The 27,840-nt window shown below is 34.2% G+C and overlaps 1 protein-coding gene and 1 pseudogene across 3 annotated transcripts in view; one reads left to right on the plus strand and one right to left on the minus strand.

Moving 5' to 3' along the window:
• The window catches only part of SNX30 (sorting nexin family member 30), a 184,878-nt gene that overhangs the window by 42,214 nt on the left and 114,824 nt on the right, over window positions 1–27,840 (plus strand). For all 3 annotated transcript variants that reach the window (XR_004230322.1, XM_031943034.1, XM_012542727.3), the window contains exon 2: window positions 26,038–26,229. Coding sequence is in view for 2 of the 3 variants with exons in the window: in XM_031943034.1 (XP_031798894.1) it covers window positions 26,038–26,229 (192 nt within the window). In the remaining variant the exon portion in view is untranslated. The remainder of the gene's footprint in view (window positions 1–26,037; window positions 26,230–27,840) is intronic.
• On the minus strand, window positions 22,018–22,672 carry LOC105749487 (annotated as a pseudogene).

Below are 27,840 nucleotides of genomic sequence, written 5' to 3' on the forward strand. Positions count from 1 at the left end.
GTAGCATGGCAAATTTTAGACTTTTTTTTTCATTTTGAACCTATTTTAGTCTTTTGGATTAAATGTGTTTCCTTTAGATAACATTTTTCTAATCCAATATGATTTTTTCCTAATTTTGATGGAGAGTTTAATCATTTTTTCTTTTAATATTAAAGAAGTTAGATGTGTGGGAAGGTAATCCTTTTTTATACTTCAGCAATTAACCCAAATATAACACAAAACTAAGAAAAATTCTCCTTCATTAATGTTTCTTAACTTTGGACTTAAAAAAATTTAACTGTAATGCTCAGGTTTATCCTTTCTGCCAAGATACCTGAGCAGTGTTTTTAAAACTGGGTCATGAATATTTTGTCACATGTTTTAAAAGTGTTAGGAATGTTGTCTTAAACCTTTATGGATCATCTTACAAACAGGGGGGTATCAATATTTTATTTAAATGGTCATATGTTGTAAATTATAATCACAAAATCCTTTGAGGCTATTAAAATGAGTGCCAAAAAGGGGGAAGGAGAGTGGGAGGTTGCCGGGAGATAGTGGTGAAAGGACAATGAAATGGAAAACCCTTTTTAGAAAGTGTATCATTCCACAGTGTACATTATGAATTTCAGTTAAAAGTGGGTAATTTTTCCCCTCCAAAGATATTGAATCTTTTGCATGTTTTTGATAAGACACTGAATGAGTTGTTCCCTACCAAACAGTGTTTGACTTTTGCTGGAGGGAGTGTTCGTTTCCTAAATATAGGACCTCAGGGGTCATCTAGCAAAATCTGTATTATACATAATGCAGGAGGAGAATATTGTTGAGATATGGGTATAGATGGACTGGATAAAGTTCCTTCTTGTGAAATAACTTAAAAGGCAATAGAAATATACATATTAGTTTTTTAAAAAGCCGTGTAGTATATTTTCTCTCAAATAACATTCAACCGATTGTACTAGGTGCTTTGTACACAATGACAAAAATAGAACAGTCCTTGTCTATAAGAAACTTATGTTCTCTCTGGTGATGCTATACTTATACACATGATAAACTTAAAAAATTTATTTTTAAGTATATTTTTAAATTTTGTAGGCATTCATAACTGGGGCAAGGACTCAGAAAGGATCTCATGTAGTTGAGGAGCCCCTTTTGAAGAGAACTAGAATTCTTTTTTTAAAAATTAGTTTTTTGTTATCTTGAACTTGACAAATTTCAATAAATATGAACATATCCTTATACAAAGAATAGAAAAAGAAGATTGCCAGTTTTTACTATGTCCATCTTGTCTCTTTTTTAAAAATTATAAATTAAATACTTTAGTTTCAAAGCAACCCTATTTTTAATTTGATTTTGATTTGAACAGAAGAAGAACCTTCTGTTCTCTTCTGAACATTTCTTTTAATATTTCATTGATGAAGAGCTAGGGATTCTTAGAATTTTATTTTTCTAAATTTTGAACTTTATTCATCAAATGAGGATTTCTGCATGCATAGTAGGGATTTTTAAAGGTGTAGATGAGGAAATAATTTAAAACTATGGAGGCAGAAGATGAAATGTTGTATACATTTATTAAGCACTTACTCTGCTGAGTGCTTTAAAAATTTTATCAAACTGGATTCTTAGAACAATCGTGAGAGGTAGGTGCTATTCTTATCTCTATTATTCCCATATGTTATCCCTCTCCCAGGAAGTTTTGGGGCAAATAGGGGGTTAAGTGAGCTATCTGGGGTCACACACCTAGTAAATGTCTGATGCAGAATTTGAACTTGGGCCTTCCTGACTCCAAACCCAATGTGCCATACACTGTGTCATCTAGATCAGTTTTTTTGGATACCAGAGATTATTTGCCCACAATAAATTGCATAAGACATTATCAGAGATGTGTGTTACTACAAAAAGAAAATAAACTGGTTATATAGCAAAAATGAGAGATTGCCCAGGCAATATATTGATATTCCTGAGGATACTAAACGAACAAGAGCATTGCCTCTTGAATGTTGAATGCATAGTCTCAGGTCTCTCCCATCTTTGGTCCATCCTCCATACTTCAGCCAAAATGATTTTTCTTAAGTGCCCAAGGGACCCTATAATTCCATTAACTTTAGTGGTTTTTCTTTTTGCCTATAAACTTGAATATAAACTTCTCCCTCTAGTTTTTAAAGTCCTTCACAATTTGGCCCCTCAAGTACCATCTTTGCTGATCTGGCCACTAATGTCCTCCTACTGAAACTACAAGTATTTTAATAATTTTATCTATATTTATTCTCTTTGTTCTAAATATTTGTTTGTATGTCCCTGTCAACTGCCAACCTAGAATATAAACTCCTTAGGAATAGGAATTGTTACATTTATTCATCTGCATTCCCAGTGCCTGACATATAGTAGGTGCCTAGTAAATAGTTATTGATTAATTGTTGGTAGTTGAATTATGGGAAAACATGGGTAAGAATTATACAGGATGAGAAGTCATGGAAGTATGATCTTCACTGCTGGAGAGAATGCTCATATTTCCTAAATATAGGACCTCAGAGATCATCTAGTAAAATCTGCTCATTTTACAGGTGAAGCAACTGAAGCCCAAAGAAAATATCATTTGCTAAAGATCATGTATGTAGTAATAATAATAGCTGCCATTTTTATTGTGTTTTAAGGTTTACAAAATGCTTTTGAAACAATGTCCTCTAACACAAATCTATAATTCTTTCTTCTGTAAATAAAGTAATCACAGATGAATCAAAATGATTAGAACTGTTGGGACAGAGTTTGGGGAAAGAGATATTGGAATAGTTATGAATTATGAGACAATATTGTTCTACTAGGTTAGAGCTTCATCATGAAAGACTTTAAATGCCTAGGGTAGAGCCTCATCATGAAGGACTTTAAATGCTTAGGGTAGAGCCTCATCATGAAGGACTTTAAATGCCTAAGTTAGAGCCTCATCATGAAGGACTTTAAATGCCTAAGTTAGAGCCTCATCATGAAGGACTTTAAATGCCTAGGTTAGAGCCTAATCATGAAAGATTTTAAATGCCTAGGTTAGAGCCTAATCATGAAGGACTTTAAATGCCAGGCTACATTTGATCTTTATTGTATAGGCCACAAAGATCCATTGAAGACTTAATAGTGGGTCATGAAAGTGTTACATCAGGAATATTGGTCTGGGGGATAATATGCTGAATGTAATGAAGATGGAAAGGTACTGGAATTACTGAATCCAGTTAGGCAATTGTCAATTGTTGTAATCCAGGCATGAGATGATAATAGTCCTGATTCACATAAAAGTGAAAGGAAATGGGGAAAAAAGAGGATAAAGAAGAGGACTGAAAAATCAATTTCCAGTTGGATTGGGGGACATGAATTTAGAGCTGGAAAGGTCCTCGCAGGTCATTTTGTCCAAACTTTTCCCCTTTCTGGCTCATTTCACAGAGAGGGAAATAAGGGAGAAAGAAGTCAGAGATGGTCATGAGTTTTTTTAATCCAGTGATAGAGAGTAATGATATATGCCTTTGAAAGAAATAGGGAAGCTGGGAGAGGAAAACAGTTGTGGAAAGTTTTCTATTGTTAGACATATTGAGAGTTATTAGGGGACAATGAAACAGCCAAGTGAAAGTACCCTGCAGGCAGTGGAAGACTGAACTTCAGGAAGCAGTTGGAGGTAAAGACAAAGATTCTCAATCTTCTTTAACACTTAACACTTGAAGCTGTAGAACTGGATGAAATCCCTGAGAGGCAAAAATATATACTGAAAGGAGCAGAGAACTGTAGACTCAACCTAGGAATGCCCATGGTGGATTAGCTTTACTTTTTCAGCTTTTATGCCAAAGTTTACTTTCTTCCTCTGTAGTTACTCCACATTGTTTGAATTATTTCTTTCTGGCTACTTGGAAATATTTTCTCCTTGACTTGGAAGGAAGCTCTGGAATTTGATTAAAATATTCCTGGTAGAGTTTTCATTTTGAGATCTCTTTCAGGATAGTAATCAATGGATTCTTTTAATTTCTACTTTGTCCTCTTAATTCCAAAATATCTGAGATGCTTTCCATCAGTTTCTTGAAATGTGAAGTCTATGCTTTTTTTTTTTTTTCTGATCATGGTTTTCAAGTAGTCTAATAATTCTTAAATTATTTCTCCTTGATCTGTTTTCCAAGTCAGCTGTTTTTTCCATGAAGCTATTCTATGAGCTATTTCACATTTTCTTCTACAGATTTAATTCATTTGTTTTATTGTTTCTTGATATCTCATGGAGTCATTAGTTTTCATCTTGCCAATTTTAGTTTTTAAGGTATTATTTTATCCAATGAGGTTTATACCTCTTTTACCATTTGGCCAATTCTGATTTTTTTATGTAATTTCTTTGGTATTTCTTGTGCCTCCTTTTGCAAGTTGTTAATTCTCTTTTCATAATCTTCTCTCATTGCTCTCATCTCCACCATCTGTAATGTTCTGGTTAGTTTTCTGGAGGTCTTTTGGATCAGCCTTGGTTTCAGTAGAATAATCATCACAAGAATAGTCAGGAATAAAGTCCAAAGTCTTTATTATCTCCTTCACAATCTGTTATTATCTTCTTCACAGTCTGTCTCCTTTGTCTGAGGCCAGGCTAGCTTTTTGGAGGTCCTGGGGAATGGGTCTTGGTTTCAGTGGAGGAATGCAGGAGGTAGGAGAGCCACTACGAACTGGTCAAGTCTTCTCTGTCTCTATGCTACTTTGTACTCTATGCTACTCATTGAATCTCTGAAGTCCTGCATTCAATGTTGGGACATTGACAAAAGAGAATATATTCAGAGAAGAGGAACCAGAATGGCAAGAGATTGTCCCCAGTTTATATACTCTATTACAATTACATCATTACAGTATACTGAATATAAACCAATCATTTTGTCACTAGGGAACGATTATTTGTTGTAAGATTAAATCAATCATACTGAACTAGAGAACTGGAATGTTAAGCTAAATAACCATTATCTTACCAATTCCACTGAGTTTGTTGTAGGATTAAATCAATCATACAGAGCCTTAAGTTTCTTTCTCCAAAGTTCTTGCCCTTTATAACTACCCTCCATTTTTTCCCCTTTACTATTCTAATTTGATTTTAAAAATTGGGGGAGGACTTAAGTATATATATATATATATATATATATATATATATATTTATTAGTTTTTTAGGAATTCTTGTTGGACTTCTGTCAGTCTGCATCTTTCTTCAAGACTTTGCTTGTAAATATTTTCACATTGTCTTCTGAGTTTATTTCTTGAGTTTCCTTTTTATGATCAGATTCTTTTGTTGTTGTTGCTGTTTGCTAATTTTTCCATGCCATTTCTTGACTTTGTTAGAATTAGGAAGATGTCTGGCCTTAGTTTTTCTAGTTCTTTGTGGAGCCTGTAGGTTTTTAATGCTTATAAGGTTCTGGGTTCCAAAGAGAGTTTTTATCATTGTCGTCCTAGTCTGCACTCTCATCTTTACCAAGTGAGGGCTTCTGCTTTCTCAGTACCACAACTACTAATCTCTCCCTTAAGACTGTAACCCAAAAGTAGGTATCATTACGAATGTGTAGATACCAAATAGTGCCCAGTTTTGTGCCTGGTTTTATCACAGGGGTTCTCTGTAATCTTTTTTTGGACAGCTATTCAATCTCTTTATTTATGTCTTTATGTTTTGGGTGCCCTTCCACTGCTTCTGTTGCTCTCTTTAAGTCTCCCCACCGGTGTGATTTCTGTTGTGTGGCACTCCTGGCCAGCTCCACTTAAGGGTCTGTAGACCTCTCTGTCCTCTTAAGCTTTCATGTGCTAGAAATAAACTAAATTAAGTAAAATAAAATAAAATAACTCTGTATGGCTTTTTTAAAAAAATCTTCTTAGAATTTGATTTGCTGCTATCTTTAAAAAAAAAAAATGTTTGAAGGGTTAAATTGGTTAAGCTCACTTTGCCATGTTGACTCCACCCTTCTTACTGTGTAATTACCATCCCATCAAATATATCTGGAAACCTGTATTCTCTATCAGAATGCTTTACTTATCCTGTTGACACCTTACCTGGTATCCATCCAGAGTTTGGAAGCCCATGGTATGAATATTTATTATTTGTGTGCATACTGAGACTGTATACTCTTTAAAAAAAAAAAAAAAAAAAAAGTTCAAATGTCATTTCTTCTCTGAAAAGTTACCATATCTTTTTCTCTTTACTCTTTTTTATCTATTCTAACTGACCTAGGACTGAGTGATCTTGTGGATAATGAGAATCCAACCTCATCAGCTTGTCCTTTCCCCTATTCTTTGGCTGGGACTTATCTCAGAGGGAGGAGCTTCCCTTCTCTTAAATTGTCCCAGGATTCCATTAAAAGGGAAATGATAGAAATCTTGGCTTGTCTAACCTTCCACCCAAGAGTTATTAAAAAAAAAAAACAACAAAAAAAAAAACTAACAAACCACATTCCTGATAATGATCTTACTTTTGTTTGTAGAACACTCACTTCCCCATTCCATATGGACAATCTTGTTTCTAAAGTTTTTATATTCAGCCATATTCTACCTCCAAATTGGGAATAATGAAACTATGAATCTGTGTTGGTCCTAATTTTGCCTGTTGTGGTCAAAAAGAACCAGCACGTTCATTTTTCTCTTCATGACAGTCCTTCATATATTTCATAACTTCTTTTTGCTTATTAGTGCCTACATTATGTGAGGCTCGTGGCTCACTGAAGTCTTTTTTTCCTTGTTCTTTTTCCCCCAGATCCTTTCCTTGTTTTTCATATGAAATAACTTTTAAATCTCTTGCCATTCTGGTTCCTCTTCTCTGAACATATTCTCTTTTGTCAGTGTCCCAAAATTGAACACATCACTTCAGAGGTGCGATGAGTAGAATAGAGTACAGTAAAATTCTTTCTTTTTCTTTTCTTTTCTTTTCTTTTCTTTTCTTTTCTTTTCTTTTCTTTTCTTTTCTTTTCTTTTCTTTTCTTTTCTTTTCTTTTCTTTTCTTTTCTTTTCTTTTCTTTTCTTTTCTTTCTTTCTTTCTTTCTTTCTTTTTTCTTTCTTTCTTTTCTTTTCTTTTCTTTTCTTTCTTTCTTTCTTTCTTTTTCTTTTCTTTTCTTTTCTTTTCTTTTCTTTTTTTTTTACTGATTTGCATTCTTATGTTAATATTGTTTAGGATAACAAGATGAAACCCTAGAGATGACAAACGTCACCTTAACTTTTTTGAGGGAAGCTGCCTTATTGTTTTTTGGTTAAAATGCCCAAGACTTTAAAAATAAAATATAATAGCTAGATTTATATGGTGAAATACTTTATTTATGGGATCTTGGTTTCTTTTGTCTCACAAATGAGATTTTAGCCATATTAACTCCATATTGGATTTAAATAACTTTAAAAAAAAAAACCTTAAAAAACACATTAAGTGCAGACATACTTAGTCTGCTTAAATTTAATCTTGTTGGTTTGAGTCTGTTTTTCTAACTTGTTAAAATTTGGTAATTCTAAATCTTAATTTTAATTATTTGTCATTTTGGTTGTATAATGTGTAACTGAGAAAATGAAATGACATAGATAGAGAGCTGGTCTTTGAGTAAAGACGATCTTGATTCAAAGGTACCTCTCACACTTACTAGCTGTTACCCTGATAAGGGCATTTAACTTCTTTTTTTTTTCCCCTTGAGTTGGACCAGTTTCATTTCACAAAAAAACCAAAAACCAACGAGCTCAGTAGTTACTTCTAGCACTGGAAATTTCGCCTTGAAGTTAGGATTCTTCCTTCTGCAAAGTGGGCAAACATTGCAATAGCAGATACATTCTTCATTTGGCTGTTCAAAGAATATGATTATGAATAACATAAAATAATCCATGCCTAATAATGAATATCTGTTAACTATTTTATTTTTATTATTGTAAAAATCCAATTTTCATTACTTTGGAATTTAGAAATTGTTGAAAAAGTTAATAAGAAATTGAAACTTTTGGTTGTTTGTGAAAGAAGGTTAGAGATTTTTTTTTAAATGAAATTAAAAAGTAGGCCATTTGCAATGTGAAAAAGTAAGATTTAATTAATGAAAGCTGTGAGAAGCAGTATTCTATAGTAAGCAGAAAGCTGACTTTGGGGTTTGGAAGATCAAGGTTTAAGTCCTGTCTCTGATATATAACTGTGTGATCCTAAACAAGTCATTTAACTTAAGACTCTGTAAGACTATGTGTTGCAGAAAAGTTTCCAACATGCATTGGTGAAGGGAGTTTCCTCCTCTGGAAGTTCCCAATAGATCCATCTTAGATCCATCCAGATCTTTTCCACTATGGTGGACTAAATGATTTTCCTATCACTAACTTTAGGTGAACATGTTAATGACAATATCTTTGTCATTAATAGTAAGTCTACTCATTTGGTTAGACATGGTGCTAAAAGGGCTATGGTAACAGACTTTTTTTTTCTTGAGGACATAGCTTATTTTTGTTTCATGGTTGAAGATAGCAGTGTGACATAATTAAAAACAATAATAATTTAAAAATTAATAACTGTTGTGACCTCAATTTTGCTTTTGGTGAGATGGTTGACTTTTTTCACTTTATTTTTCTGCTTTCTCAATTACAAAGTGAGGACCATTATATGTTATTAGATAATCTCTATGATGTGGTTTTAATATTTTCTAATTGTGTCTTCTTGTGCAACAAGAGAATTGTATGGTTCTGCACACATATATTGTATCTAGGATATACTATAATATAGCTAATATGTATAAGACTATCTGCCATCTAGGGGAGGGGGGGAGAGGGAGGGAAGGGAAAAGTCAGAACAGAAGTGAGTGCAAGGGATAATGTTGTAAATAATTACCCATGCATATGTTCTGTCAATAAAAAGTTATAATAAAAATATATTTTTTCTAATTGTGGCCATTTAAGTGATTTAAAAAAAATTTAAGCTTTTTATTTTTAAAACATTTCCCTCCCCTAGACAAGTATTCTAATATATGTTAAAGATGTGCAATTCTTCTATACATATTTCCACAATTATTGTGGTGCACAAGAAAAATCAGATCAAAAAGGGGAAAAAATGAGAAAGAAAACCTAGATGCAAGCAAACAACAACTAGAAAAGTGCAAATATTATGTTGTGATTCACACTTAGTCTCCATAGTCCTTTCTCTGGGTGCATTCTCCATCACAAGACCATTGAAACTGGCCAGTATTTAATTTCTTAGGATCCTCAGACAATATTTTAAGGCATTAAGCTGCAGAATTCATTTCTGGCCTTTTTTTTTTATATCACAGGTTTCAGCAGTGTCATTAATGTTAGCTATTCTTGTCTGCTTAATATCATCTACAAATTTGATAAGTTTACCTTCTGCTTTCATTCATGTCATGGGCAAAAATGTTGAATAGAACATGTCTAAGGATGAAGTCTTGCAACAGGTGACTAGAAATCACCCTCTTTGTTGACTTTGATCTAGACTCAGTTTAGCCGTCCTCAAAACACTCTCATATCCTCCCAAACATGTTCCTCTTATCTTATTCATAAAGCTATATACTAAAAGATGTTGCCCCAAACCCTCAGAATGCTTATTACAGAATGTTTATTATCTACAACACCCTGATCTACCAGTGTAGCAAAACAAACTCTCCACCGCCCTCCACACCACAAAAAAAAAAAAAAAAAAAAAAAAAAAGCAATTAGTTTGGTGTGATTTGTTCTTGTTCTTACTTATATTAAGTTGGATCATAGTTACTGCTGTCTTGTTTTCTTAGTGTTAATAAATGATCTGATTAACCATCTGTTCTCAGATTTTTCTGGTGATTGGTATTGTACACACAAGTCATTTGTTTTTATTTTCTGCTTCTTTTTTTCTTTTGAAAATCAGGGAGGCATTTGCCAGTTTCCAGGTCTGTGGTATCTTCCCATTTCTCTTCAAAGATTAAAAATGGTGATTTCATGATGACATATGAGAGTGAATTCAGCACCTGGGATACAAGCTACCTAAGCCTAGAGATTTGAAATTATTTAAAGTGGCTAGGTGAAAAAGAAAAAAGTAAGGGGAAAAAAAAAGTAGCTAAGTATGTAATTACAATCTCTTTATCTCTCTGAAACTTTGAGTTCTTAGAAACAAATTTTATCTGTTCAGCATCATAATTGTAAATAGCATAAAACATGTTTAATTGTATTGATATATACTATTATAAACCTCACCTGTGGCTTCAAGAAGTTACTGTAGCATGTGCAGTATTCACACCATCCTAAAGGTCTCAGCAAATGAGCTTAACTAGATGAGCTTCAAACCTCTTACTGAATTAAGGGAATATCCATCTTGAACATAGGAAGACTAACCCCTGCCGTTGTAAGTGGATAAGTTTGTTCCAGTGGTTATGAAAGTGGTTATGAAGTTTGGTTAGATATCAAGGTCATCCAATGCACCCTGGGCCACTGATAGTTGTCTTGACTTTTGTTCTATCTCTGGACTCCAATGACTGGAAGAGAGATTAAGGATAATGACTGTGCATAATCTTCACTTAAATCCAATTCAGGCAGAAGTCAAGACATGATCCTTGATGTCATTGGTCCTCTTCAAAAATGCACTAATAACAACAAATAATTTAAAAGGCAAAAAGTGTACTGAAGAAGAAAAGCAAATTTTTTTACTACATGAAAAGATGCTCAAATTCCATAATCAAGAAAAAAAGAAGGGAAAGGGCAAAAAATACTTTAAAATGATGAAATCGGATGTTGATGAGTCTATAAGAAAGCAGGCATTCCAATACATCACTGGGAAGACTACTAGTTTGTACAAAGATTTCATAATGGAATTATATATAACAAGACTCATAAAACCAATTGTAATTTTTGATTCAGTAATTCCAGAGTTAGGATTCAATCTTAGAAAAAAATTTTAAAAAATAAAAGATATGGTGATAGGTATCTGGTGTATGATGAATGAATCAAAACCATTTCAAGTATTTACCTTCTTGGACTTCTACTTCCAAAGTTCTCTATCCCTTTTCAGGTTAACATCCTCTTTCAAAATTACCATTCCTCATTAAAGTAAATGTTCTCTTTTGGTTTCCATTGCCTAAGCTCTTTTTGTCAAAGAATCTGTAAAATATATATTTTTTAACATGTTCTGATGGATCTCTATATTTCTTCATAGTTGAAAATTTGTTTTATGACAACAAACTATCAAACATATTTGTCCTCATTGTTTCACCCTTATAAACATTAGTTTTATAGTGTCATTGAAATGAGAAGTTCCTTGATCACATATACATTATTTTAAAGCTATGAGATTTTTTTCTATGTTTTCTTATAAATCTTTAATGTATGCTCTACCTCATAGGGTGCCCATCTTCCTTTAGTAATTTGAGGTTACCACTTTCTTTTTCAAGGTGTCCACTGGCTTTCTTACTTTTTTAATTAATTGTTTTATTTTTTTCTGGTTATATATGTATATTAACTTTTAAACACACATTTTTTTTTATTATAAAGCTTTGTATTTTCAAAACATATGCATAGATAGTTTTCACCCTTGCAAATTCTGGTGTTCCAAATTTTTTTCTTCCTTCCTTTCTCCCACTCCCTCCCCTAGACAGTAAGTAATCCAATATATGTTAAACATGTGCAGTTCTTCTATACATATTTCCACTATTATTGTGCTGCACAAGAAAAATCAGATCAAAAAGGAAAAAAATAAGAAAAAATTAAATGCAAGCAAACAGTAATATAAAATTGAAAATACTGTGTTGTGATCCACAGTCTCCCCCTGGGCACAGATGGCTCTCTCCATCACAAGACCATTGGAACTGGTCTGTATTACCTCACTGTTGAAAAAAGCTATGTCCATCAGAATTGGTCAAGGTATAATGTTGGTGCTGTGTACAGTGTTCTCTTGCTTCTACTCACTTCACTTCATGTGAGTCTCTCCAAGCTTTTCTGAAATGATCCTGCTAATAATTTCTTATAGAACAATAATATTCCATAACATTATATACCATAACTTATTCAGCCATTCTCCATCTGATGGACATCCACTCAATTTCCAGTTCCTTCCCCCCACACAAAGGGCTGCTACAAATATTTTTTATATGTGGTAATACACATTTCTTTATGAATCATGTTGGGAGGAGAAAAATCAGAACAAAAGAGAAAAACCATGAGAGAAAAAAAAATGAGGAAAAAAAGCGAGTCATAGACTTTCTTTCTATGTGTCCAGCTCACATCTTTTTCTGGCCATTTTTACTTTTGATAGTATCTTTAATGCCACTATTTACATGTAAACCATTCTTAATAACATCTCTCCATGAGTTGTCCCATTGATTTTCCTTTGAGTTATTTGTAATTATGAGTTTCCTAGGCTTGTAATGTTCTATAATTTGCATAAATTATAACTTCACCAGGTTTGATTTTTAGTTTGATTTATTATTCATCTGTAGCACTTGTCCAAGGTAGAAATGTTGACAGACTAATTTATGGCTTCTTGCCTTACCACGTTATAATGAATGAATGAAAAGGTATTTATTAAGTACTTACTAATTATAAAGTGCTACTGTTGACTAAGCGCTGGGGATACCATGAAAAATAAGAAAGTGCCTGCTGTCAAGCAGCTCACCTTCTGATAAGGGAAAACATATATAGGAGGTTTTGGCTGCAAATCAGGTGGAAAGGGCCAGTGGTACTTCGTTTGCAGCCACAAAGTAGAGAATAATGCATCTTTATGAGCATCATTTCCATGCACCAAATAATTTTCCTTTCTCATGATGCCAAGGAATTTTTTTGTAGAAAGAACTTTGTTTTGGGAATTATAGGTAGTTGTGGTTGCTAAGGAGGTAGGGGCTACAGTTGTACAGATTATTAATAAGTTGCATATCTTCAAAAATTGTATTCCTGAATAATGACTCTGGAGGTTTAGAGTAGAAGCACTGAAGACAGTATGTGAGGGTGAGGGGAAGGGGCTCTTGAATTTATCTGTCCATTGATGATAGTTTGTCAGCAATTGAAAAACAATATTTGTTTTTCCTCCACTAAGTTTTTCTAGCTGTATGGGTGACTTGAGCTATTTCCCTTCTGTATAAATTTGTCAGGAAAGGCTATATTATTGAAATAATTTTGTATGGTCTCACTTGTGAATAGAATCATTTGGAAAATCTTGCAATTATTATGAACTCCTTATTTGTTTTGGTCTTACACAGGACATCTCTCATAGTCGTGACAAAGGCCTGTGAATATATCACTCTGGTGAATATCTTACTTGTTCTTAGTAATTAGGCCACTGAAAAAAGTTTTCTTCACACTTGATGTGGAGTCTTGTTTTTTTTACTTATAAGTAAGAAATAGCTGAGGAGACTTTCAGGGTTGTATTTTGTTTCATCAAATCAATTGATTTTTGAAATACCTCAGCATTTCATTCTGTATCCTTTTCAGTCAGTTACATAACTTGAAAGATATGGAAAATAACTCATGAAAACATTTCCTAATGCAACTTTTTTTTTCATTGAGGATATCCTCAATGGACCATTCTTAGTAAAGGTGTGATATCTTTTTTATAGAGATGAGAAAGCAGGAAAATGGGTTGTTGATGCTCTTTTGATGGTCTTTTTTTTTTTTTTTTTTTTTTTGAGTAAAAGTACTAATTATGGTCTGACTTCATATTAATCTTCAAATAGTATTGAGATGATAGAGTTACTGTTTTGTGAGCCATAGATCTCCAAGATGCTTTGGAATTATTACAAAAGTCCTACAAATTTATCTGTGTATATACCAAGCATTTACATTTTGCTCTTTAGTTTCAGTAGAGTCTATATGAGAGAAAGGGGGAGAGGAGAGAAAGAAGAGGAGAGAAAAGAGAGACTCTGTTCTATTTTGTATCTCTCTTGTTTTCTTCCACTTTTTTCAAGTGCTTCTAGCATAGCTAGATTTCATGCCAACTAGGCAATATGCTAAGATATATGTTCTCAATATGTCTAGAGAATCCTGGGGATCTCTGAAATCCTTTTAGAGGGTCTACAAATTCAAAAATAGTTTTTATTTCCAATATGGTAAATGTCTGTAAATTTAAAATCTTATCCCTATCCAGAGAAGGAACTGATTGTGTCTGAATAAATACTGAAACATTCCTTTTCTCTGTTTCTCTCTCTCCATCTGTCTCTGTCTCTCTTTTCACTTAATTTTTCTTGAGTACTTTTCTGCTTTATTTTTTTCACAACTTAATTTTTATGGAAATGTTTTGCATAACTTCACAAGTGGCTTCTTATTTTTGAATGGGTTAAGGAAGAAAACCTGGAACTAAAAAAATTTTAAAAGGAAATGTAAAATTTTTTTTTTGTTTTGAATGTAACTGATGAAAATATTAAATAAAATAATGACAAATGAATAATACCTCTGATTCTTTTTTTTTTTTTTTTTTTTTTGATTTGGGAGGGATAGAGTATCTCATTGGATAAGCAGCCATGGATGAGTTGTTACATTATCTATCTTTTCATATTCCCTTTCCAGATTTCCTTATTCCCAATCTTGGTATTGTTTATCCAAGAATTCCCTCTCCCACATACCTCATTCTTGCCAAGTCCTTATTACCTTTCACCTGAACTTTTGCAATAGGGGAGGGGAAGGAGAAGAAGGAGATAAACACTTTTATAACTTCTGCTGTGGGCAAGGACTGTACTAAGTGCTTTGCATATATTATTTCATCTTATTCTCATAGCAGTCCTGAGAGGTAGATACTATTATCTCTATTTTACAGTTGAGGGAACTTAGGCAAACTTGCCTGGAATCCCAAAGCTAGTAATTATCTGAGATTGGATTTGAATTTAAATCTCCCTGATTCTAGGCCAAGTAATCTCCTTACTTCCATGCCTTCTTTTTCTTTTTCCTGAGGCAATTAGGGTTAAGTGACTTGGCCAGGGTCACACAGTTAGGAAGTGTCTGAAACTTCATTGCCTTCTAATGGGTCTTTCTCCTCAAATTTCTCCCCAGTCCAATACATCTTCCACATAACTGCCAGAGTAATTTTTCTGAAGCAAAGATATGATCATGGTATCATGGACCTACTTGGTCATGGTGTTTTATCCTGGGGATGATTTTTTGTAATCTCTTTGCTAATATGTTGTTTAAGATTTTTGCATCAATATTCATTAGGGAGATTGGGCTATAATTTTCTTTCTCTGTTTTCATCCTACTTGATTTAGGTATCAGTACCATGTCTATATCATAAAAGGAGTTTGGTAGAAGTCCTTCATTTTCTATTATTTACAAATAGTTTATATAATAGACTATATTATTATAATTAATTTAGTTAATTATTCTTTAAATTGTTAATTAACAATTAATTGTTCTTTAATTGTTTGGTAGAATTCACATGTAAATCCATTTGGTCTTGGGGATTTTTTTCTTAGGAAGTTGATTAATAGCTTGTTCCATTTCTTTTTCTAAAATGGGACTATTTAAGTAATTTATTTCCTCTTCTGTTAATCTGGGCAATATATATTTTTGTAGGAATTCCTCCATTTCACTTAGGTTGTCAAATTTATTGGCATAAAGTTGGGCAAAGTAACTCCTGATAATTGCTCTAGTTTCTTCTTCATTGGTGGATAGTTCTCCCTTTTCATTTTTGAGACTAAAAATTTGATTTTCCTCTTTCCTTTTTCTTATCAAATTAACTTAAATGTTTATCTATTTTGTTGTTTTTTTCATAAAACCAACTCAGTTTTATTTATCAATTCAACAGTTTTTTTAGTTTCAATTTTATTGATGTCTCCTTTTATCTTTAGAATTTCAAGTTTGATATTTGATTGGGGGTTTTTAATTTGTTCTTTTTTAGATTTTTTAGTTGCAAGCCCAATTTATTGATCTTCTTTTTCTCTATTTTATGCAAGTAAGCCTCTAGAGATATGAAATTTCCCTTTAAAATTTTGCTTTGGCTACATCCCACAAATTTTGGTATATTATCTCATTATTGTTATTCTCTTGGATGAAAGTATTGATTGTGCCTATGATTTGCGGTTTCACTCATTCATTCTTTAGGATGAGATTATTCAGTTTCCAATTACTTTTTGTCTGTTTTCCCCTGGCTTTTTATTGAATGTAATTTTTATTGTATTGTGATCTGAAAAAAACGCATTTACTATTTCTGCCTTTCTGCATTTGATTTTGAGGTCTTTATGTCCTAATATATGGTCAATTTTTTAATAGGTTCCATGAACTGCCAAGAAGAAAGTATACTCCTTTTTGTCTCCATTCAATTTTTTCCAAAGATCTATCATATCTAGTTTCTCTAGTATTCTTTTTACCTCTTTAATGTCTTTCTTATTTATTTTATCATTTGATTTATCTAGTTCTGAGAGAGCGAGGTTGAGATCTCCCACTATTATAGTTTTTCTGTCTATTTCTTTTTGCAGCTCTCTTAACTTCTTAAGGAATTTAGATGCTACACCATTTAGTACATGTATGTTTAATATTGATATTGCTTCATTGTGTATAGTACCCTTTAGCAAGATATAATTTTCTTCCTTATCTCTTTTAATCATATAGGATTCTGTCTTTTAATCCAGTCTGTTACCCGCTTATGTTTTATGGGAGAGTTCACCTCATTCACATTTACAGTTAAAACTACTAATTCTGGATTTCCTGCCATCTTATTAGCCCCAAATTATACTTTTCTCTTTCCTTTTCCCCTTTCCCTCCTCCCTAGTATTTTATTTATGAGCATTACTTGTCTCAAGCAGTCCTCCCCCTTTAGAGACTGTCCCCCTTTCTTATATCATTCCCCTGCTATTCCTTTTTTCCCTTCCATTTAGCCTACTCCTTCCCTTTTCCCCTTTCGCCTCCCACTTTTTTATAAGATGAGAGATGTTTCCTCGATGAAACCAAATATATCTAATATTCTTTCTTTGGGCCAAATCTGATGAGAGCTGGATTCATACAATATTCATCACTTTGCCTTCTTTCTCTCAATTATAATATGCTTTCTTTACCTCTTCCTGAGATGTAATTTCCTTCATTTTACCTTTACTTTCCCCTTTTTTTCCGTTACAATCCCCTTTCCATCTCTAGTTTCTTTTTTATATTATAACAGTAAAGTCAGATTATACATGTATTCTCAATGTATACCCAGAACAGAAATACAGTTCTCAAGAGTTTTTTTTTTTTTTTTTTTTTTCTTTTTATCTTTTTGTGCTTCTATTGAGTTCTATATTTGGAGGTCAGATTTTTTGTTTAGTTCTGGTCTTTACATCAAAAACACATGGAATTTACCAGTTTCATTGAATGTCCATCTTCTTCCCTGAAAGAAAATGCTCAGTTTAGCAGGGCAATTTACTCTTGACTACATTCCAACATTCTTCATCTTTTGGAATATCAGATTCCAGGCCCTTCAATCCTTTAAAGTGGAAGCTGCTAGGTCCCAAATAATCCTTATTGTGGCTCCTTGATATTTGAATTGTTTCTTTCTGGCTGCTTGTAATATTTTTCTTTGGTCTGAGAGTTCTCAAATTTAGCCATGATATTCCTTGGGGTTTTAATTTTGGGGTCTGTTTCAGGAGACATTCGGTGAATTCTTTCAATGATCATTTCACCTCCTGTTTCTGTGATATCTGGGCAGTCCTCTTTGATGATTTCCTGAAAGATAATGTCACATATTTCAGGGAATCCAATAATCCTTGGATTGTCCCTCCTAGATCTATTTTCCAGGTTGGTTGTTTTTCCCCATTACATATTTTACATTTTTTTTTCTTTCTTTTTTTTTTTTTTTTTCTTGACTGATTCTTGTCTTATTGAGTCATTCATTTCCATTTATTCATTTCTGAATTTTAGTGTGTTATTTTCTTTATTTACTTTTTTTGCTTCTTTTTGTGTTTGTTCAATTGAATTTTTGAACGAGTTGTTTTGTTCTATGGAATTTTTTTCCATTTCACAAATTCTGTTTTTTAAGAAGTTATTTTCTTTTTCTGTTTCACAAATTCTTTTTTTTTTTTTTTTTTTCTGGGAGTTGCTTTCTTTTTCCAGTTTATCAAATCTTTATCTTTTAATGAGTTATATGTTTTTTCCATTTCACCAAGTCTATTTTGTGTTTCCTTTTCCAAACTCTCTTGCAAAGCTTTCATTTCTTTTCCCCATTTTTCTTCTAGGTCTCTTTTAAGATCCTTTTTAAGTTCTCCTAGGAGAACCTTGTGTTATGGGGACCAGATTGTATCCCTTTTTGGAGCTTCATCTAGAGACAATCTGCCTTTAGTCTCCTCAGGGTTTGAAATCTGTTCTTCCCTTTCACCATAAAAGCTGTCAATTGTTAGAGTCCTCTTTAAATTTTTACTCAATTTTTTAAAAAGTTAAACTAAGGTCTGCCTTTAGGGTGGGAGAGGTTTTCCAAGACATTACAGTTAGGTCAGTGCTGATTCACACTTGGTGCTGGATCTGCCATGTAGAGTCGTCAGCAATACCCTGGGGTTCTGTAGTCGGAGTCTGTACTGCCACCCTTAGACTGTACTGCTCTGGGACTCTGGGCTGTCTGTGCTGTGTTTGTGGTCAGCTGCCCTGGCCTCACTGTCTCTCTCCAGCTTCCGATTGAAACAGACCTTCTCTGGTCTGCTTCCTCCCACAAACTCTCTGCCCCAGTGAAGTTGTACTGCCACACTGAGACTGCTCTGCCTTAGGGCTCTCTCTGCTCTGTCTGTGTTAGTGTTTGTGGTCAGCTCTTTGTCCTTCGCCGCCTCTCTCCTGTTTCTGATTGATCTTTTCTGGTCTGTTTCCTCCTGTAAATTTTCTGCCCCAGAACGCTGAGCTGTCTGCACTGGCTACCTCCCTCCCGTTTCCTATTGAAACAGACCTTTTTTTTTTTTTTTTTAGCAATCTTTGAAATTATCTTCTGCTGATAATTTGTTGTACTCCCAATATTTGTGGATTTTGCCTGTCCAGAGCTAATTTAGAGGCTGGATTTCGTAATTATTGTGAGGGTTGTAAAGAAGGTCAGAAAGAACCTTGTGTCCTCTCCGCCATCTTCTCAAGTTATAAATTTAAAGCATCTTGCAAATCATAAAGCATTGTATAAATGAAAGTGCTTAAACAAGCTCTTTTATGGTCATTAAATCAAAAAGTCTTCCTATATTTCTTAGAAATATTAGTAGTCTCTAGACCCAGCATGTTATACTGAAGCACGTAGCTCTCTGATAATTTCTTAGAGCGTAATAATATTCCATATATTCATATGTTATGTATATAATATATGATCCCATTTTGTTATCTTTTTAAAAAAATCTTGCTAATTCTGCATCTGTGAATAGTTTGTTGCATAAAGGATCTTTATTTTTTTTAATCATTCATTTGAAGAAAATGTAAGAAAGGCAAGTATGTAAAGATAATAAGGAAAAAAACCAAATAAAAGTTTTCATCTGAGGCTTAACAAGGGTGATTTTTATTTTAAAATTCAATGTAAAATAAGAAAAGGAAAAAAATGGCCACTTGCACAACAGAACACAAAAGAGGATTCAAAATATAAAGCAAGAAATTTGAGTTCAAGAAAACCTATATAATGAATAATACACTTTGTATTCAGAGCTGTGCATCTATGCTTCCTTGTAGGTTTTCTTCTGTTGTGACTTGTTATTTTTCCCTTTTCCTCCTCCTTTACCCCAGAAGGCTACAGTTAATCTATTTATATATACATATATGCATACATACATACATTTACATATATTCAGATATCTATAATAATACAGTCTACACACACACACATATATATATATATATACACACACATACACACACACACACACATATATACTATGCTTATTTCCACTTTTCTGTCTGAAGGTAAAGGCTAATTGGTGGGTTATTATTTTTTTAAGTATTTCTGATGACTCATGTTTTTTACATTAGTCATTTCTAAATATTCCACCTTTCTATGTAGTGAGCCTTTGCTTGTAACAAAGGAGGAAAAACATATTTGAGCAAAACCAAGCTTTGTTATCACCACATTTGACAGTTTAACAAACATCCTATATCAAGTTCCTCTATTTTTTCAGGGATTAACTTTTTTGTTTTTAAACTTTATACGGTTTGATGTCATGAAGTGGGAGGAAGAAATTAGAATGTTTATGGGCAAAAGAATCAGAGGGGCAAAGGATTGAAGGGTTCAAAAGAAACAGAAGAAGAAAAAGAAGAACTATTAGTCTCTTTTAAAAAAATATCTTTTTTTTTTTTTTTTTTTTTTTTTACATTTGTTTTCATTTCCATATAAATCCTTTGTCTCCTTTTTGAGAGAACTATCCATTGCTAGAAAGGGTTGAAGGAGGAAGCAATTCGGCAAAACTAACCAACATATCAGCTGAACAATATAGCTTATGTTATAGATTCATAGTCTACTTTTGTAAAGAAGGGAGAGAAGTATGTTTTTTCATTTTTTTTAAACTCTAAATTTGGACATCATAATTATATGATGTATAGTTGGGTTCTTTTTGTTCTTCCTGTTTACATTTTTGTCATATTTAATGTTACTTTTCTGACTCTGCTTACTTCACTTTTTTAGTTCTGAACTTTTCATATTCATTGTTTCATATGGCACAATAATATTTCATTTAGATTAATGTGGCACAAATTGATTTGCTGTTCTTTAATTGTTGGGTATATACTTTGTTCCCAGTCCTAGTCCCAGTCTTTTTGCTAGTACAAAAAGTGCTACTATAAATATTTTGTTATATGTGGGAAGTTTCTGAATTTGATCTCCTTGGGATAAATGCCTAGCTGGGACACAGGGGATTCCCTGGATCAAATAACACTGAGATTTCAATTGCTTGTTTTAACATAATTCCAAATTGATTTTCAGAATGGTTGGACTACTTTCACAGTTCTACCAGTGGTGTCTTAGTTTACTGTTTATATCTCTTATCTATCCCTTTTGTCAGTCTTCTGGTTGTGAAAAGATATCTCAGTTGTTTTGATTGGCATTTTTCTTTTTAGCTATTGGTTGCTCATTCATGTATGGTTATTAAGAGACAGCAATTATTCTTTTGGGGAACTGTTTTTTTTTTTTTTCAAATTCCTTGACTTAGCAATAATTTCTCTTTTTTTCTTGTCTACACAACTTATTATTACAATGGAGAGTTGTGAGAGACAATAGTCTCATAAGGGTGTAACTTCCCCTCTACTATAACATGGCCAAATTCCTCAAGACACATATCCTGCTTCCTAAGACCACCTAGTCCTCATGCCAAGTCTTAAGTAGTATAGCCCTGATCTGCCTCTCACCCCCCACCTCACTCCAATAAAACTGACAACTCTCGAGTTAAGGCAGCCAAATAGCCTCAGTTCCCTCTCTACTATTGCTCTTGGTTCCAGCCTGCACATTCACTCACATTCACCACCTCCCACTGTTATTTCTTCTCTGTTATTTGGATATCTCCATTCCAATAATAGGGTCTTTGCTGATCCTGAATACCCAGGAAGTTTTTAAGCCCTCATGTCACTCACACACCTATCCCCATCAGGGGAATAAAGATTAATCAGAATCACCATTAGCAACTCCATCCCCAGTGGGTGTCCCAAATGCTCTTTCTTATTACAGTGCATCCTGGGATAGGAAAAAAAAAAGAACCTGAACTGAGATATGACAACTCTTCTACCCTCATCTTGAAGATTCTTGGATCAAGAAATAGCATGTCATCTCCAAGTCTTCTTCCAAAATAAGGAGATAATGCAGAAATGAAAAGTCAGGGGTCTGGGTGCCTAAGAGACATTAAGATCTTTCTCCCAGAGTTTGGGGAGGGGAAAGGGTCCACAAGTTAAAGATTAAAGTAGAAATCAAAAATTCAAAGTCATCTCTCTGCAAAATCTGTCCCACCTCTCTTTCTTGTTCTCTCTCTGGCCTATCACATCTGTGTACTCTCCCTGGATTAGATCTGGAGAACTGGGGGTAGATGAGGGCCAGGTCCTTCTAAAGAGGAGAAAGGGACCTACAACAAGAACCTTCATAATGTGTCCTAGAGACCCTGAAGGAACAATCCCAGATTTGCTGCTGAGAGACGATTCAAGAATAACCTCCATCAATTGAAGCTCTCCTGGTCAGGGAGGCAGTTTGGGATTGAGATAATCAAATCAGGTCATACAGGAAGATGCCATGTAGCTCATGCCTTAAACAAAATTCTTGAAAGCTTGCCTGGCTTTGTCAGCTGGGTTTGACCTCCAGAATCTGCTCTTGAGGAAAGAGATAGTGGTTGGGTGTAGCTTCAAGTTGCATTCTACCACAGCATCTTCAAAGGGTGCTACAGGGCACTTGAGAAGGTTGCGACATACCTGTGCTCAAAATGCAGGTCTTGGCAGTTGTAGCTATTCCAGATGATCTCAGTGTTCTCTAGTCTTTGGGGTGCATAAGATCTCAGCACCATTGCACCAGTTCTGAATGACCAGACAACTCTTCCTGACTGAAGAAGTGTTCAAGGATCATCTCAGGGACAGAAGAGATGAGACCAGTCAACTTGTGGGTAGCCCGGTCCTTTCAGTCCTTAGCATTGCAATCAATGTTGATGAGATTAAGAACTTCCACTATGTCTGGGTTTGAAAGAGCAAAATAAGATGGGCTCCAGCTCCAACCCCAACTCCAATTATGCTAAAGAAGTTGAAGTATTCCAGGATAAGAGGGATCATGCCTTTGATACTCCACAGGGAATACAGGTGCTCCATCCTTCATACCAGAAGCCTCCACATGAACACGAACAAAGTTCTTAATAACTTCCTTAGCAGGGATTTCTAAAAAGATGTTTCATTTGTATTCTCCTCTCCCCACCTCCAATTCATGCTGTGTAGTGCCAGAATCACTTTTTTTTTTTTTTGACCATGTCTCGCCTTGTCATTTCTCTTGTTAAAAATTATCTTCAATAATTTTCTATTGAAGGAGTAAAGATGGAAAGTTTTTTGTCTGGTTTTCAAGGCCCTCAATAATTCTGAAGCAGCCATTCTTTTTGGCCTTCTTTTATTACCCCTTCCCACACTGGATTCTACTTGGGTACCACATTGTTCTGTCTTAGAGCCATTGCTTGGTCCCAATGCCTGGAGCACTCTTTTTTCCTCTTGACCTGATGAATTCTTACTTATCTTTTTCAAGCCCAGTTCAGATGCTGCCTTCTTCAGGAAGCTTTTTCTAATCTATCTTTTCCCCTCTTCCTCTCTATTTAGGGCCAGCTAGGTGGCATGGAAGATAAAGTGCTGAACCTAGACTCAGAAAGACCTGAATTCAAATCTAACCCTAGACACTTATGTGTGATACTGGGCAAGTCACTTAACCTCTCGTTTCCTTAGTTTCTTTATCTATAAAATGAGGATAATAAAAGCATCTGCCTTCCAGGATTGTTGTGAGGATCAAATAAGAGAATAATTGTAAAGTGCCTGACATATAGAAAGTGTTATTTAAATGTTAACTGTTACTGCTACTGCTGCTGCTGTTACTACTACTATTCCTCTCTGCTGCAATATAGAAATATTTTAGTATAATTATTAAGAGCAGTTTTGAAGAATAAGTGAGAATGAAGGTTAATTCATTTTTTCATTTTTAAGAGTTATTTATTCGATGTTAGTATGTGCCTCTACAAGGAAGGTCTTGGGCTACTTCCTTTCTCTGGGCCTCAGTTTACTATCTGTAAGACAAGATTATAGTAAATTACTTCAAGATCTCTGCGATCTCACAGTTCATTTATTAAGTGCCTATTAAGTGCCAATCCCTATCCTAAGGCGCTCAAAATCTAATGAGGGAGACAATACAAAAAAAGGAAACAAGACAGACGAGGGGGATGGAAAGGAGATACCAGGACAGAGAAGTCTTGTTCGGTAGAATTGAAGTCAGGCAAAACAACAGATAGAGGAAAGTTTGTGTAAAGTCCATTCACCATACAAGTACTGCCACCGCCTGTCAGAACTTGGATAGCTACCCAAGCTGGTATTACAGGTTCAAGTAAATAGAATTGGATCCCAGCAAATGAAAGATTCCAACTTCCTTTAGTCATATGATACCTAGTTTCATGATCCAACTCTTAGCTCTCCTTAGTTTTCTTTGCTTTGGAAAATGCATTTTTAGTTTTGTTTGGTTTGTTTTTGTCTTGTGACCATATTTTTAGAAAATGTTTTTGGAGGGGGCAGAACAGGGCAGTGTGGTCTCTCAAAAGCAAGAGTTTTGGGGGAGGTTCTCACTCAGACTTTGAAAGGTAATGGTTGTCTTGTCACTTGTTTGGGGTTTTTTTTTTTTTTTTTCTTTTTCGTATAGAAACTGAACCCTTACCTAGAAGGCTTTTTGGTTGTGGTAAGGAGAAAAGGTAGCTTTTGGTCTAGAATACATAGCTAAAGAATTTGGTTAGAAAATCTGAGGACAGTTCCCTCTTGTTTCCTTAGAAAAGTCTAAAGATTTTTCCCCACCTTCTGAATATAGGGAGGAAATACCACAAAAGCAGTGGTACCTAAATTTATATGAGTTGGAAAGTATTGTGATAAAGCATAGTCTATTTGTTTTGTGGGCTTTTTTTTTAAAAATTGAGATTTAGGAAAATCATTAACTTGAATTTTGTGTGAGTCCTACTGACTGAATCCACAAGACCAGATAGCTTGTTCCCTCATCCTTCTCTGGCATCCATCCCCTCTATTCCCTGCAGAAAATTAGTAAAAATGACATAAATTTGATCTGTAACTTTAGGCAATACATTTAAATTTATGGCCTTTCCCCAAATTTAGGGAAAATCTTTACTTAGCCTCAAAGTAGTTTTATCTGTTCATTCACAAAGATGTAACCAGAGCAGGACTATTAGGCCTTTGTCTAAAATGCTGAATTTAAAGGGTGCTGGCAAGAGCATTGAAATATTAATAGTTTACAATCTAATGTAGACATAATAAGCAAAATTCAAATGGATTTCTAATCTTGTTGATTTTTAAATTATCTTCAACAATACTGATTGAAATCTATGCATACCTGAGTACCTTGTCCATGTCATTCCATCACCACAGGAGATCCACCCAACATGCTGAAAGCCTTTCTTATTCTGGCAACATTCCTTGTTCCTCACATGACTAATTCATTTTCTTTCTTTCTTTCTTTTTTAAACCATATAATTACTTGATGACATCTTTTTTTTCTCGTTCTTTAGAGTTCTTTGTTTTATGTCCCATTTATACCTACCATGCACTTTGTTGTTACTTTATGTGTGTTACTAATTTTAAATTTATCTTCCAGGTCTTGCAACAACACTGGTAATAGTTTAGTATTAAAAGTATTATTACTATTAAAATTTTTTTCTTGGATCTATGGATGATGCTTTCTTCTTGCTCGCAACTGAGCAAGGCAGTGAGGTATGAAGAAATGCTAGAATTATTGTACTAAGATCAATAATTTTAAAAAGATTTAGTCATTTTCTAGCTGGATGGTGGTGGTATGTGTATGAGTGAGTGTGTGTATGTGTATATGTATAAACACAAATGTTCCATAAAAATTAAGCCAATATTGTGTTTTAAGGATACTGAAAAAAATGTTCATGGCTAAATTTCTCTTCTCCCCCCCCATATACAGCATATCTGAGTATTACAGTTTTTGTTTTCTTTTTTCCAATCCTTTTGCATTCTTGATGTGTGGATTTTTTCCCCTAGGACTTTTTAATTTTTAAAGATGTATCATTGGGTTTTCTGTATCATTTCTTACCTTGTAGGACATAGCACTGTGTTTAAGGTAGGAGAGCAAGGGTGGGAGATTCCCAGAGTATGTAGATAAAAGGCTACTTATTAGCTCAGAGCATTAAGGTTCTTATGAGGATAAGAGTAATGGAATTCATACATGAATTCAGATTTATGGTTGTAGCTTGCTCCCCTTTAATAGATGGAGAAGGAATCATTTGGCAAGTTAACTTTTTTTAAGAATGCTGAAGTAATTTCCACAAGGATCAGAAAAGTTTTTTCTTTTGAGTTCAGAGTTTTCTATCTTTATATCAACAAGTTCCCTTGTGGAAACAAAACATTAAATGACAAAACTAAAATTATAAAGGTTATGTTCAAAACAGAACCAACATTATGCAAAATTTATTTTATTAGGAATTTAATCTCTTTTGCATGTTTTTTTAAAACCAGTTTATCTTTATCACTTTTTAGGACCTCAGTTTGCCTAATGGTGGAACTCCTGCAGGTACTTCTAGCCCAGCCTCTTCATCTTCACTTCTCAACAGACTGCAGCTGGATGATGATCTTGATGGTGAGACCAGAGACCTATTTGTCACAGTTGATGATCCCAAGAAACATGTCTGTACAATGGAGACGTACATCACATACAGGGTCACTACAAAGGTATGCCTTAGCAATTAGGGTCCAAACAGTGACCAAGTGGGACTTGGCGTGGGACCTATTGTTGATCATTCATTGAAAGCCAAAGTGATCAGGGTTTAAGGAATCTATTCCTAAACTCCAAAATATATAAGCTCAGAGTGAATGTAAATAGCCACCATTTCTGTTTTGGCCAGAAACCCTGAGAGTCTTTCCCTTCCAGATTGATTTTTTTTTTTTTTTTTTTTTTTTGACTAAGTAAAAGAGTCCATTTTCTGCCTCATTTCATACCTAACCTTAATCACTGATTGAACATTGCTTCAGAAAACTGAAACTTGTTAAAGACCTTACCTTAAAAAGGCCAACTGCATCCATCCAGGATCATCTCCAGTCATCCTGATATATATCTTGCTATTGGACTCAGATAACTCTGAAGGAGAAAGTGAAGCTGGGTACCTTGCATAGCCTTCCCTCACTGCAGTCCAATTCACTTGCATGTCACATCATCGCCTCTCTTATGTCACGGTCCTCTTTGAGAATGAAGGGTAAATATCAGCGACAACAAAGTCTTAACAGTTTATTGCTGAATAGGGATAAGTTTCTTGGAAAATAGTGACCTTTCTATTTGTAAGAGTGTGCTTATGTCTTTATGCTTCCAATATTCAGTTCCTTTATGTGAAGCATACATACATTTCTCCAAATTTCTAAGATCACTAATTACCCACCTGAGTGGCTATGACCAAAGTAATCAGTAACTTGTGACCAACATTGTGTTATTGTAGACCTTTTAATTCTGTGAGACAAGTCCTCTTTCAGGAAGTTTTTACCTTAGAGTATAATCTGGCAGAGCCTATGCTCTGAGCATAGTCTGCAATAGCCCAAGGACCTCTGTATTCTATGATAAACCATCAAAGTAAGACTTTGCTGGACGTTATGTTGATACTATATCTTTTTTAAAGAGTGAACAAGTTTGGATGTTTATTTTTTGCTTTGTTTTGCCACATTTGATGAAATGTAAAACCTCTTTCCTTAATAGTTAGTCCCTTTGTGCTATAAACAGTTCTTGAATAAGGTGGTATTATATAAGATCAGTGGCTTATCTTGCTGATACAACAAAGTTTCTTTGCTGCAATTCCGGATCCCCTCCCAAGAGATTCCTCTGACCTGTGATTTACCTCTGAATATGCATATTCCTTCTCATTCTATTTTTACTCAGTTAAACAAATTCACACCAGATCATTTTTTTTTTTTCCATTGCACTCTCTCATTCTAGATGAGGGTAGTGCCATTTTGTAAAACAGGAAATGATGACTGTTAAAATGACCAGTTCTCTTTTCCAGCTTCTTGCTTTTGAAGCCATTTCCAGTACCTCAAAACCAACTTGAATAAAGGCAAACTGAATTTCCATCTGGATGTCAGTCTCATTTCCCTTTTGCTGTCATTCTCCATCACTCTTTCTTTTTCCTCAGTCAAATCATTTCTTCCTTTGTCGTTTCTTGAGACCAGTGCAAAGCTACAGAATTGGGAGATGAAATGTTTTATGCAAGAATTAGGTAGATCACAATAGCTAGATGGAAGAATATGTGAAATCTAGAGGACATAGTGAGTAGAGTACAGAAAAATTATAAAGGTAGA

This window comes from Sarcophilus harrisii, chromosome 1, assembly GCF_902635505.1.
Source record: "Sarcophilus harrisii chromosome 1, mSarHar1.11, whole genome shotgun sequence".
NCBI classification, from domain to species: Eukaryota; Metazoa; Chordata; class Mammalia; order Dasyuromorphia; family Dasyuridae; genus Sarcophilus; species Sarcophilus harrisii.